This window comes from Coturnix japonica, chromosome 19 (assembly GCF_001577835.2).
Source record: "Coturnix japonica isolate 7356 chromosome 19, Coturnix japonica 2.1, whole genome shotgun sequence".
NCBI lineage: Eukaryota > Metazoa > Chordata > Aves > Galliformes > Phasianidae > Coturnix > Coturnix japonica.
Window position 1 is genome coordinate 6,772,366 of NC_029534.1, and position 14,664 is coordinate 6,787,029.

The window sequence follows — 14,664 nt, forward strand, 5'->3', positions numbered from 1 at the left end:
GGTGTATGTTTGGTGGCCCTGCCAGGCAGGGGGTTGGAACTACATGATCCTTGAGGTCCCTTCCAACCTGTGTCATTCCGTGATTCTGTGATACCAGGCTTAATGTTGTAACAGAACCAGCTGGAAAACCAACGGGACCCAGCGTTGTGCTGGGCGCTGAATGCAAAGCGCAGGGCAGGTTCCTGAGCGGTGCTGCCGGGCGCAGCTCAGCCCCCACAACAACAACAACCGCCGTGAGGAGGCGGCGGCCATTGGAGCGCGGCGAGCGTGAGGCGGGAAGCGCCGTGTCACGTGGCCTCTCCTCAGCTCCGTCTCGCGCCGTCCGTTAGGAGGCGCTGAGGGAGGGCAGCGCAACGGCCCGCCTGCGTCACGTGACGCTCCGGGGCGGGCGGCCGCATCACGTGACCCGCCATGGAGGAGGCGGCTGGGAGGGCGCGCGGCCTACTCCTCCTCCTCCTCCTCCCCCCGGCAGCCGCGTCCCGCCCCGCCCCCCCCCGCCCTGCGCTCCGGAGGCGCTGAGCGGCGCAGCCCGGGCTCCGCGGCGCCCCGCCGGCCGGGCCATGGACTGAGGGGCACCATGGGAGCCAAGGAGTCCCGCATCGGCTTCCTCAGCTACGACGAGGCCTTGCGAAGGGGTGAGGGCCGGGGGGAAGGCGGGCAGGGGGCGCGGCGGCGGCGGGGGGCCCGGTTCTGTCAGCGCCCGGGGGGCTGCCGCTGTACCGGAGCGGAGCGGGGGGGGTGCGCCGTTGTGCGCCTCGGGTGCGCTACCCCGCCCGTATCCATTGCTCCCCCCCTGGATCCATTGCTCCCCCCCTGTGATCATTGCTCCCCCCCTGTGTTCATTGCTCCCCCCACACGCTCTTTAGCACCGGGCCCTGAGCAGCGCCCGTCCCCGCGCCCTCCGCCCTGGCGGCGCTGCCCACACCCAGGCTCCGCCGGCACCGGTCGGGCCTCGTCGTTTGGCGGCCGCCCCCGAGGGTGGCACCGGGCGAGGTTCGCTGACAGCAGCCGGCGCCCGCCCCGAGCGTTGACCGGCGGCAGCGCGCACTGCGCCCCGCGGGGCCGTGGCGGCTCCGCTCCGCGTGTTGCCGTGCCGGGCTCCCGCGATCCCGGAGGGGAAACGACGCGTAAACATGGACACGAGCTGCTCACCCTGACAGCAGCCCCGCTCTGCTGCGCTGTCCGAGGACAAAGAGGGACGGGGGTTTTGTCCAGGAGGTGGTTTGTATGGAGGATTTCTTGGGATGGTCGGGCTGTGTGTGCGCGTGATGCCGTGAGTGTGGCAGGTCACCTGTTTGATGTTTGCGGCGCTGATAAATTCCGTCGGCTCGGAGCGGTGCGTGGCTGCCCTGTTTGTGTCTGCTCACACCTGAGGAGCACATGACTGATAGGGAGAGCTGGCAGCGAGCGTTAATTGAAGGGGGAGCAAAGTAACGCCAAATGGAACATGTATTAGATGTTCATTAGATATCCCTCTTTTTTAATGGTGGAGATGAGGGATGCCATGTCAAGTAGGAAGTGGAGCAGCACGTTGTAAATACTGTCAAGCAGAGGAAACGAATGTGTGATTCGAACTCCTTTTCATTACAGATTTCAGACAGAACGGTCTTGAATTTCAGTTGCAGTGAAAGTATCTGAAGCTCCTGTAAAGCGTCTCTGTATATATAGCTCTGTATATTGTATATATTTTTAGAGGCACTGGAGTCATAAATGTAGTTGGGTAGAGGTGTGACATTGAATATAGCAGGAAACGTTTGGAATAAACTCAGTGGAGGAGAATGTTCATTTGGTCAAGGCTGAAAGCTCATAAATTAGGGAAGCTGTTTGAAATTGTGAAGTTAGATTTAAACTTGTATATTGCTTCAGAATGTGGAGGCCGATCTGGAAGCTTTGTAGGGAAAAGTTACTTAACACGAAAGTAAGATGAATTCTGAAGTTATTCTAAATTACTTCTTGCATAGTGAATGTAATTTTTAGTGCTATTCTTTCTACTTAAATCTTTGAATTCTGTATTTCTGTAGGAAAGCAGAAGTTGTTTCAGGCTCAATGTTTTGTTCAATGGTTGTGTTGCTTCACCAGTGAATCTCTGTGCATAAAACAGGCCAAGTATCAAGACACTGTTCATAAGGAAATAAAAGCCATGTCCTTCCATGCTCAGTTTCTGTACCTTATCTAATGTTGTCTGTAGGTTATTAACTGTTGGGAAATGTTTATATTCTATTTATATTTTATGTATCATAATTTCTCTTGGAGAAGAACCCAAAGGAGTGAAGGTGAGGAGCGTTCCTGCGGTTAAATGCTCACAATATAAATAACAGTAGCTAAAATGTAACTTCTGTTCAAAGAGATGAAAATGGGAGGGCAGTGTTAATGGCCCTGTTGGCTCTGGAACATGAGATAGCGCTGTGGTTCCTACTTTGTTTATATCTTGCTGGTGGGTGCGGGCAGCTGAGTGCCCTGCGGGTGATGGGGCTGGCGGGTGGCCCTGGTGGAGCTGCCTCATGGCCCCCAGCACAGCTCACACTGTGTTACAGTCTCCTTTCTCTCTTCTGCCCTTTAAAATCTTTGGTTGTGTAGCTTGGGAGTGGAAGGTAAGGGCTTCTATTTTAGACAGCTCTTTTCTTGTTAGGAATATTGCTGAGCTATGCTCATCGTAGCCAGAGGCACAACTTTACCCGTTGCTGTGGGAATGTTAAAGGTTTGGAACTTGTACTTATCTTTGAGCGAGGCTCTTCCTGACCCTGTAAACTTTGAAGTTGACATCTTTGTAAGGAAATTAAATTCTCGGACAAGTCATCATAGGTGAAATGAAGTATGTACGTTGTTGCAAAACTATGCATAATGAAATAGGTTTTCTCATCGAACGAAGTTTGTAATGAGTAGCGACACAAACGTGGTTCTTGGGTTTGTTGCTTTTTCTTACCCCAAGAGATGTGACAGTTTGGTGGTGGTGGCTTTTTGTTTGCCTTAGGGAAGGCTTCCCTGGCTCAGTCTGTACCCCACCTGGGTTTGGTGCCTTCTGCAGCACGTGCCTGAGATTGCCCAGTGTGAGGCCTTGTCTTATGCTGAGAGGTGTTGCTCTGAAGTCTGCCTTCTCCTCCTCCCCCTTCTACTGGCAGCCTTGGATCCTGCTTTGCTGGGGGCTGCTGTGAGCTGTGTTCTGTTTAGAACACTTCAACGAGGATCCCCTAGGAAGGAGATGGCTGTGTGCTATTAATTGATGGCTGGCTTATTTCAGATTTCTAAGTACTGTATTTCCCAATGACTTTAATGCATAATGCTTAAATAACGTTTGCAGTATAAGACAGACACATGGAGCATACATCTATCAAGATACTTGAAAATTAGGAGATGGAGCAGCGATCACAGAAACTCAGTTTCCTATTGAGATAGCGGGTCATGCTAACTCAGGCTATTTTCAGCTTATGTATGCTGAAATATATTCAGTCAGGTAACCACTTAAACCAAGGAAACGTCAATGAACAGTCACGTATCTGTGTATTTTATACTGGGGAGGAGGGCTGGGCTTTTATTCTGCTAAAAGCATGTTAACATTGCTCTTCTGCATGTGCTGGGGTGGAAGAGGAGCTGCAGCCGCATCTGAGTGGCTAATGAGCGCTGCCTGCAGAGAGAGAGGCTGCTGAAAGGTCTCTGGGGTCCCTTCCTACCCAAATCAGGCTCTGCTCATTCATGTCCTCACACTTACAGATGTAGTAAGTCTGACTAAAGGATTTCAGGAGGCTGATTCGCGTGCGTCAGTTGATCTCACCCTGATGACAAAATCCATGGGCTCAGCCCTTGGGCCCCAAGAGAACAACTTCTTCATCACTGCAGACTTTGAAATGAACTTCTTAAATCCACAACGTGTTTTTAGGATCTTCTTTGAGGTCGTGTAGATCATTTGGGCCGCTTGTGTCAGCCGGTATCTGATGGCTTTGGGGCTCTGTCATGTGATGGAAGCAGGTATGAATGTGTCGCTTCTCACTTCCTGTTTATAAATCTGCAGAGCTGCGAGTAGCTGCTCGAATTCACAGAGCAGTAATTATTTCACAACTGTGGCATTTAGTTCTGATGCTTGTTTTGGGAGGATACCTCAGTAGCTTTAGCTGGACATGTAATATTCTGTGCAAATGTCTTCTTAAACTTCCACAAACGGATGGGAAAAGGCTGCTTTTCGAGGTCTTTTCACCCTGTAGTGCTGCAGCAAAGTAGCAGTGACTGCTTTCTCTTTTACTTCATGTTCCGAGTTGAGAGAAGTGGTTGTTTTTGGTCTCTTCCTATTTACTGTTGGAACGTTTGCGTGGTGAACTTCAGCCAGCCGACAGTGTTGCCTTTCCTGAGATGCCAATTGTTGGGCTTTAGAAGAATCTATGAGATGCCATTTGAAAAGTTCTAAATTAGAGAAAATTGTTGTCATCTGATTAAGCTTCTGTGAATGATGAGGCTTTGAGGGAGCACCTTTTGGATAGGCCTTCACTTATTCTTGTATGGCACCTGAGGGCAGCTCTGCCAGGCACAGCAGCGACCTGAGGAGTAAGTGCCTGGGTGAGGGGTGGGCACACAGTGGGGTAAGTCTGATAAAGCAATGTTAAGGAGTGCAGGTGTTTCATAAACAGCAAAGGGTTGAACACCTTAAAGCAGAAAGCCCTCAAAACCTCTAAGTATGATTCAGTAAATGTTGGGAGTTCTCTAGTTTCTCACTTTAACAGATTAAATGTATCTTTTAAATAATAGTAGTCTCATAACATTAGGTGCATTGTTATCCTGTCAGCGTGTTACTAGAGATTCAAATCAAAGCAGTCAGGAAAGCTGCCAAGTGAGCGTAAATAGATAATATCATTTCAGCCATGGTGGCTGGGAGCTAAGGGATAAGCCAAACAAATCCTCGTTTTGAGTGTCAAACAACTTGGCATAAGCTACGAGTATAATATCTGGCAGTTATTTACGTAATATATTTTCTTATCCTGATGGTGTGGATTTAAATGAAGAGCTGAAAACATTCTTGTGTTGTCCTAGAGAAGACATGCCTGTATCTCATTGCTCATATAACTCTTGGTTGTTCTGCTTTGTCTTACGTTTTAATCAATGAAATCAAGTTATTCACTGTCAGCTCTTTCTAGTCAGTACGTAGTTGGTATTTGTGTAACAGCAGGCTTGGGTGCTGTTCTTTAATTTTAATAAATATACATACCCAGAGAGAGTGTTAAACTTTTATCCTTACAGATTTTCAGGGCCTGTCTGGATAGAGCCCTCTGCCTGCTGGTCTGAGTGGCTCTGACTCAGCTTTCAGCACAGAGCTGACCTACGTGACCTTCTGAGCTGCTTCCCGACCTGATGGGTGCTGTGAAATATTTCTGTTCATTTTCAACTTGGCAAAGCCTTGTTTTTATGGAGTATAACTTCAGGCTTCTATATCTACCTGATAATATCCTACAGAGATGATAAAATAGGACAAAAATAGGAACCTGAGAAGCTTTTCAAAATGATGTGAAGCATCTCATAATGAAATGTGAAAGGGGGTGGGGGGAAGCACTGCTACTTGAGTCCTGCTGTACTTGACCCAAACCAGCATTGGGCTTTCTGGCTGCTGGCACTGTATGAGAAATCAGTAAAACAGCCTTCATTCCCTTTCTTATGCTTAAATTGAAGCCAGCCTACTGTCTCATTTTGTAAGTATGGCATTCAGTTCTTTAGTCCTCTTCTAAAATGAAATTGCCTTCAAAACCTGAGCCTGTGAAGGGAGGACAAGCCATGCGAGAATAAAGAACGAAGTGATGTGGGTAGGTGAGACATGGTTTGTCTATTTAATTTTATGAATTAAATTGTGCAACTGCTACTTTCTGATAGGGCCCATTATGATTTTCCTGTAATTGAAAAAAGAATCAGACATTACCACTGTCTGTCATTTTTAACTGATAGCAAATGCTCTGAAAATTAGATGGGTATTTATTTTTGTTAGCTGGTGAATTCCCAAATTCATTCTAAATAAGTTGGTATGTGGGGAGTGTCTAATGAGTGTGTCTAATGGGTGCTGTAACCTTGAGGCCTTATCTTCACTTAGCAGTTATTTTTCAAATAATCCTGCTTGCTTTTGTCCAAGAAGAAATTCAAAACACAGTGAACATACAGAATGGAAACAGGGGAGGTGTAGAACAAGCATTGCATTTCCAAACACTGGAATTGTTTCTGTCTACTGAGCTAGTTATTTCAAGGACTGCTGTACTCCAGAGCTGTTCACTTGTAGGCTGTTGTTTGTTGCTGGGTTTTTTGTTTGTTTGCTTTTAGGATTGTTTGGGTTATTTAACTGGCCTGGTGGCTGGTGAAGCTTTTCCCAGCAGGGAGCTGAGCACCCCACAGCCAGGCAGGTGATGTAGGAGCTGCTGTCTGCACGGTGTTACTGCTGGCTGAGGGGCTGGGAATGCATCCAGAAGAGTTTGGTGTCATGCCACAGGATCCCTTACAGAACAAAGAGCTTATGGACACCTCTGAAGTGAAGCTGTGTTCCAAGCAAGTGGAAGTGGTGTGAGTTTTTATGCCTGTCCTTGACTCGTCTGTTCTTTGCCCTTGTAACCAGTGACACATTGGCTGTCAGCGTTGTTACTGTGCCCCAGGTAGTGAGCAGCACCAAGCTGTGTGCTAGGAACAAATACTTGAGTAACTTGTGGGACTCGGTGTGCAGTGGAGGCTACTTTGCAGCATGTGATGTTCATTTTGAGCTGCTCCAGGTCAGTGCTGGCTGGCGGCTGGGTTGTATGAGGGACACGTGGTGGTGGGATGGGAAGTGTGATGAGGGCATGTAACACGAGTCTGCAGGCTCTTCTTCATGCAGATTTTAGAACTGCGTTTTGCAATCTATCCTTGAGTAATATCACAACAGAAAACACCGTATTCCTTATTTAGGTTCCTAGATTGGGAAGAAAGTTTTGGAGGTTAATTCTAAACAAGGCTTTCAATTTTTAAGTACTTTTAAAACAAGTTTCTTAATTTGTTATTGCTTGAAGCAGTTGCTTTTTTGCTGAAGTTATGGTTAATCTAGATTGCTGTGAATATCCTTATGATATCTGCAGTATTGAAAAACTACAGAAAGCATATTTAACATTTAATTTTCATATGAAAAGGTCATTTACATAATGAGACAATGAAGCCTTTGGGCAAAGATGAATGTAGAAGAAAAAATCCATTAATGTAGATTCTGCCTCTGAGTTCGAAAGGATCTGATTCACAAAACTTTGAACACTATATTATTGCAGTGCTTTACTGGAAGGAAAATACCCCGCTTACCTGAAGGGTGGCAAAATCCTGATGCACGTTCTGTTTAGTGATGCCTTAAGGGGCATCTCACTTTTGTTAGCAGTGACTGTTTCTGCACAGCTTTGGTCTTGTCAGCTGAGCTGTATAAGAGTCATTTCTTTTTTACATGATGGATCTTAGTGCCTTGGAGAAGTGGGTTTATCACTCACCTGTACTTACAGCTGAGCATGGTTGGTGAAGGCCTTGTAGGTAAGGATGGGCTTGGAAAGAGTGCTGACCTTCTGACTGCAGTTCTATTAAACTGATGGGAAAGCTGTTCAGGATTTCTTGTTCTTCATAGGTCTTCGTTTGAAGCAAAATACAACTGCATGTAATTTCTGTAGTGTTTGAACCAAATCTGTTTACAACTGATGCAAATCACAGTCGGTCACAATAGTATTTTGTGCAGACAGTGAGGTCACTTATCACAGTGGCAATAAACCCAGAAATCCTTCATTGTTTTGGTGTAATCCTGATGGGAAGCTGAGTTCTGCGAGGCAGAGATGTGTGTTTGTTAGTTAAATAATTGAGTAGCTTTTAAAGATGACTTCCTCTGTAGAAGTCTACTAGCATTTGTAACAGGGCCTTCATTTGTCTTTGAAGCAAAATGGGATAAGCCTGAGAAAAGTTTGGATAATTTATAGTCAAAGCAGTTTGCAGCGGCCAGGCTTTATTTCCCACTGTATGCTTTATTTAATGTAAAAGTGGCCCATGCACTAAATTTATTACCTCCCTGAATCACTGCTTGTCCCTTTTTGCTCTGTGATTAACTCTGTGGCAGTGATTGGCTCTTGCAGGTAGGTGATATGGCATGTGGAGGGACAGGCCATGGTCTGTAGGGCTTTTAAATCCTCCTCCTTTGTGGCTGTTAGGGCACAGAGCAAACCTCTCCTGCCACGTGGAAGCTTGCAGGTGAGGCCAGCAGCCAGTTGTACTTACTGAGTGCTGAGTCTGGGGACAAACCAGACAGTCCTTCTGTGGTGCTGCTTGTGAGCTGTGCAGGTGAAGTATTCAGCTGGGCATTAAGGAGGAATGTGCTTCAAACCATTCTGGGTTCCTTGGAAAGAACACTGTGGAAGCTGAGGACCTGCTGCAGGGGGAATGTGGAGCCATGCTTTCTGGTGTCTTATATAATGCTTATTTTGACAGTGATTTTCCTGTGTTCAAAGCCTTTGAAGCTGCTTCTCTTAGAACTGTAGGTAATAGCTGTTTTCTTGGAACTATGCAAGGGTAAGAAGAACCGTGTAACTTGGCTCCAAATCAGTTTCAATATAAAACTTTAACCTTTTCTTAAAATTGTAAATAAATAACTTCAATGGCAGTGCAACATCGGATCTTAGACTGCAGGGAAAGGGGGAAGAAAAATTATTATGTGCTTTGCAGTCTTAAAGAAAGAACATTGAAAAGGAAGACTTGATGCTTCAAGAATAATGTTGCAATTGTTTGGAGTCTGAATTGGATCCAGGAGCTCTGAGAAGTAACACCACTGTGCCCAAATAGGATGTACTTGCATTCTACATAGAGATATATTTCTCTAACATTACAAATAACACCCATTACAACCAGCCCCCTTTTGATTCTTCCTTACGTAAGCTATGTTAGATATTCACATTGAACTGGTCTTGTTTTTATTTTGTGGTGTTTGTTATCACAGAATCATAGAATGGCCTGGGTTGAAAAGGCCCACAGTGCTCATCCAGTTTCAACCCCAGGCTGCTCAGAGCCACATCCAGCCTGGCACTGAACGCCTCCAGGAATGGGGCATCCACAGCCTCCTTGGGCAGCCTGTTCCAGTATGCCACCACAATCATCCATTCATACCATACAGGTATTTAGCGTAGAACACACACTTGTATTTCCTTTGTGTTTTGAATTGATATTCCTCCAGTGCTAATGGAAGTTTTCGTGTTTTGCCTTGCTGCAGGCTTGTTTGGCCTGTTCAGTCATGAACTGAAAGACTTGAGCAGGTACTGTCACAGCAGTACTCTGCAGATGATATAGGACTGATTTAGTTGGATTTTAGCAATTTTATCCCTGTTAACTTCTTAGTTTGAGAAATAATTTTGAAGATCTGAAGCCTCAAATGGAAAAAAGCTGGAAGTTGGTGAGCAGAACAGGAAGTGCTGCATGCAGTAAGACTGGGTGGAAAGGACTGAGAGCGGTGAGTTAACAACCAGAACTTTAGTTCTGCAGATTTAAATTTCTTCTATAAATGAGCTTGAATATGACATCATGAATCTATTTCAGGCTGAAGAAGTACTTCCTTTCAGGCCATGTTTGAGTAGTTAGATGCCCAGAAACAAGAGCTTCTCTGCACTGGAAATTTCCTACTCTTGTGAAGAAGGCTTTTACTGCATTTTATCTGTGATACAGTTAAATACTGGATTTCAGCTCAGAAATTACAGAGGTGAATTTGCACTTCATATGGCTGAAGCAGCGTTGCTTTAAGAAAAATAATTGCTGGCAGTCAGTGTCATCAGTATTACCTGCTCTGAGTTCCATAGGGGTGTTAATGAAGGGTGTCATCAGTGCAAAAAGTAAAACAAATATGTTATAGTCCTCCATTCTACAATGTTGCAGCTAATGATGTGTTCCTTCTGTTCCCAAAGAATTACAATCAATCTTTTTGCCACTGACAAATTCCCCCTCTCCCCCCTATTTTTTGTTACCTGCAGCTCTATTGTCATCTCCTGGTCTTGGTTAAAGAATGGCTGTTTAAGTGTCTTGTAATAATTAATCTTATTCCCTAAATAATGAGTAAAAATGGCTCCATTCAGATGTCTCAGTAAAGTCTTAGCTATCTTAACACAACGCTTGGCAGTCACAATACACAACAGGAATTTAAGGATTACAGCAACAGAATTTTGGTATTTAAAAGAAAAAAAAAAAGTTATTCAAACTTTCTTCTTTCTTTTTTTTCCCCCCTTCATGCCTATTCTTTGGCTCTTGGCGGCTCATCCAGGGCATAAAGCTTTTCTTGGTTCTATTAGACCTAACCACAGAGCGTATGAAAGGTATGACATCTTGTGTGTGGGGAGCAGAAGATTTAGTTATTACAATAGGATTTGCCAATTTTCTGTAACGTGAATACTTAGCATTTATGTGACACTTTTAATCTTCAAAGAGCTTCCTTCTCACAGTTACCATCCTCAAAAAGAATGCCATTAAGTATTATTAGCCTGTTTTATCCATCTGTAACATATCTCTATCAGGGCACACACTGTCACGTTGCTATTTGGATTATGTTTGCTTCAAGCAAAGCTAATCAGCACAGGTTCTGTGACAGCCCTCCCCATAAGGCTGTGTGGATGGGAATTGCCACATAATAGCCCCAGCAGTGAAATAATCCTCCCACCATCTGAGCAGTGAAATCTCATTGGCTATATTTTATATCCTCACGAATTGAAGGAGCCTGGTTTTATGTGTTCTCCAGTCCTACCCTGTAAGCTGCAGAAGAAAGCTAAAGAACCTGAAAATTCAGTAATCTCTGCAGGTCATTAACATAACTTTTATTGTATGTGCTCTTGCAAATTTAAATGCAATAGAATGCAGTCATAAAGACAAAGTAATTACCGCTATCAATTAGAGAAGTGGTAAACTTGTTCTCAGCAGGTGCCCAAAGCTGTTACCAGCCGCAGTTCACCATGGCATGGCACTGCCCTGGCCATGGCCTTTTCTGGGCATCCCTTGCTTCTTCCCGGCTCTGTGTGTTCTAGAGGAGTTTGCATTGATCCTGGAGAGGAGAGTGTCCAGAGCCTCACAGCCAGCTGTGGGGACAGCACAGGAAAGGGAGAAAGGCAGAGGTGTGCACTTAAAGCAGTGTGTAACACAGAGCAACCCTGGGTTATGGGAGCCCTCACATTGGGGGGCAGCCCTTCATGAAGCGCCCAATGCCCGGGGGCAAAGCCATGGCTTGTTGCTCTGCTCTGGGATTTGTTCCAAACATTTTCCCTGCACGTTTTACCTCGTTGAAGATTTTTAATCATTGCTTCGGTTCTTGACAACTTCATAACCGCAGCCATTGAGTCACAATAAGGACTAATGAAAAAAGTAATAAAATTTCCATGTATAACTAGGATGGAGGTTCCTGAGGGAAATATTGAGCAAGTGATTACAGGGAAGATAATTGTCTGGTTAGAGAATTATATGCCCTACGAATTTGATATTGAACCTGTAAAATTGTCACTTAAGAATCAAAACATGAGAACTATTGAAATGAGAGGAGGTAGTCAGAACTTGAGGTAGGTGAGCTTTGCTTGTTTTCTGAAGAATAATCAAGTGTGTTATTTTAAAACTCAGTTTTGGGTATTTTTAGTGAAGGATGAAAACTGATGGCTGCAAATTATCGCTTGCCTTGTGTACTTGAGATCTGCAGGGCAGATTTTGTTATAGCAAGCTGTCTTTTATTCAGTAGTGACTGGAATAAGTAGTAGGAATTCAGATTTCTTTTTTCTCAATTATTTTGTCTCCTGTTTGTTGAGTATTGTGGACATTTTGATGCTTAAGAATTCTGGGGTGAAAAGCACCATCCCTGCTGGGTATTTTATAAGCTCCCTCACTTAGTGAGCTCAGAGTGCATTTCCCCTTCCTCTCAGCAGAGCTTTCTATCCCCTTTTTATTTAAATGAAATATTTTAGGCTTTTGATACATCAAGATCTTGTCCAATGTTGGTGCTGTTACTGCTGCTCATGGCAATATAAGTGATGCTGTGTGTGCTGCTTTGGGGCTGGTGGTGTAAGTAGAAGTTACCAACTTGCTGAGTTGCTTTCAGCAGTCACTGCCGCCCCAGTGGGATGGCAGTGAAGGCAGCAGGTAGGATGTAGGTTCTGTGGTTTGTTACATGAGCTTTTAATTGGCTCTCAGTTTATAGCAGCCATGGCAGAGTAACTCCACCTACTCTCTGTTGCACTGCTGGGATTCTGTCCTCTTCACAGATTAATGCATCTCCTTTGTACAGTGCTTTTATAGAGTGTTTTAGATCGTTATCAAACATCTGTCTGATGGAGACTAGAATTTAGATTCGTTTTAGTGCTGAGACAATTAAGACAGGGAGAGGTTAAGTGTCTTTTGCCTGAGTGTCTCAGACAGTCTTAAAGAGCTGAATGCTGTGCTTTTCTTCTTCTCTCTGGCTACAACAGCCAATTTTTCATGCTTTAGAAGGCTACATTTCATATCTCGTTCTGCATCATCACAGCGTTTTATATTATTTTGCTTGAATTTTGAAGATCAGGAGAAGAGGCATTGCAAAGGGAGGCATTTGTCTGATCTTGACTTTCTTAATAAATGTGAAACAGAAATTTAAAGTGCCTATACTGTGCTCGCGCTTTGCATGTGTCGTAGGCAAGGTATATAACAATTATGCTATATAAGCTATAATAAAACCATTAAGCCTGACTAACTACTTCTTTTAACCTTTACATAAGCTTCCATCAAAATTAATATCCATTTCTTATAGCGCTTAACATTCATGCGCGATCTGTTGCATCTTAAGCAGCAGTGCTTGCCCACAGACTTTGGTGTTACTTCTCATTGCATCTGTAAATCCTTAAACTTTGCAGGGGTGCTGGTGGGCAGATGTATGTGTGAGTTGGAGAGGTGAGTTGATATATATATGGTAATTTGTAGAATCTGGACTGATTTTAACTGTCTTCATGTGTTCTTTGAAAGAATCGTGCTATTGAAGTAATTTCTAAGTACCTTAGGGACTGATGAATCTAGCCTAGGGAAGTATGGTAGGGCGAGCACTTCTGCTACTGAGGAGCTGACCTCAAGTTAACCCTATTTTCTAGCTCTGCTTCCAGGCTAGGCAAGGAACCAACAAGGAGCTTTAAGTCTAGGGCTGGGAACTTAGGTATGCATAGTTTGAATTGCGGGTACAGCTTTAGTCTGAAAGGAAAGCTCTGGGATGAGAACTGGCTGATAGACACCTAGAGTGAAAGCAGCTGAGAGAGAGAGGGGTGGCTTCCAGCATGGAGCTGTATGATGGGGTGGTTGGATTTGGAAGGTGCTATATACAACCATTGAGCTGGACTGCTGTTAGTTTAAAAAGAATAATACTGGAATTGTAAATCCATATAAACAGCATTAAGTTTAAATAATGCTATTAAACTAAAAATAACCTTGGCAATTGGGTGAGCTGGAGGTTTGTTACAATTACTGTAAGTTGCTGTGACATTTTTAGCTGAGGTTGCATGGTTTCATTTAAACTTTATTAAACAAACTGGAGCTCCAGGATTCCCTGGAGAGTTGGATGCTGCACTATCTTCTGTTCAGCTGTCTGCAGCAGTGCTGGAAGGCATCCAGCCCAGGTAGTGCTCAGGAGGTTTGTGCTGCCTGCTAAGGTTGCCTGGACAGATTGGCACAGCCTGCGACCTTTCCTTTAGCGGTGAAGACATCTTGATTGAGGGATGTGCTGTGGCAGCAGGCTGAGTCAGATACAACCGTAAGAATTAGAATTCAATAAGTAACTCTTGAAATGTGCTTTTATTATTTGGAATTGGATCCTTACAATGAGAAGGTAGCTTTTGTAGTTTAGAGATATGCAGAAGTAGGCACGTGGTTCCAGTTAATAGCTGCACGGCTTTCTTTGCAATGAGATTGAGGTTCTGCCACCTGTTACTGGTAGGAATGACAAGATGTGTTTTGCTGTGTTGACTATCATAAACTTATTTTGGGAAGTCTTACGTGTGCTGTTTTTCACAGGTTGTGAATGTAGCGGCAGCGTCTGTGAGCACAGCATGTGTGTGTGTAGGGAGAGCGGTGTGGGATGGGCCTTGTAGGTGTTGTGGAAACAAACGAGAGACCTCCAGTGAACACAGGGACGTGCTGCTCAAGGCTGCTGCTTGGGAGCTGAGGGCAGCATTTGACATTGACCTCTTAATAAAATCTGTTTTACATAAATAACACCTCTGACCTCCGTTGGACTGACTGTTAGCATAGGATTTGTGCAACTGAGAGACAGTAGCTTGTGGGCGTGTGGGTGTGCTCATTTTTATTACTGTAATAAATGTATCGCTTCTGGGAGTATTACTTTCCTAATTTAGGACTTATTTCTTCTCATCGCGCTCTACCTCTATACCAAATAATTGGAAGGTTTTTGTTGGGATTTTGTATTCAAATACTTTGTCACTTCTAGACTTAAACACTGATAATATCATTGTTTTCTTCTCTCCTCATTTCAGTAATACATTTAAATCAAGGCACGTGGCAGTATAATGGGTTTATTTTTGTGAAGCTCTGCAGCTGATTTGAGATGGCCTGCTTCAGTCACTTCAGTGTGTCCTGGGGAAGGAAGGGAAATGATCACCTCTTCTGTAATTCCATGACCTGTTTTGTAGCTTCTGTATGCAAACAATAACATTAAGTCATCTCTAG

The 14,664-nt window shown here is 44.4% G+C and overlaps 1 protein-coding gene across 2 annotated transcripts in view; it reads left to right on the forward strand.

Annotated features, from left to right (window-relative positions):
• Nucleotides 1-481: 481 nt before the first annotated feature.
• USP32 (ubiquitin specific peptidase 32) overlaps nt 482-14,664 on the forward strand; it is a 59,383-nt gene continuing 45,200 nt past the window's right edge. For both annotated transcript variants that reach the window (XM_015880897.2, XM_015880898.2), the window contains exon 1: nt 482-635. In XM_015880897.2, coding sequence (XP_015736383.1) covers nt 578-635 — 58 coding nt within the window. In that variant the 5' untranslated portion in view covers nt 482-577. The remainder of the gene's footprint in view (nt 636-14,664) is intronic.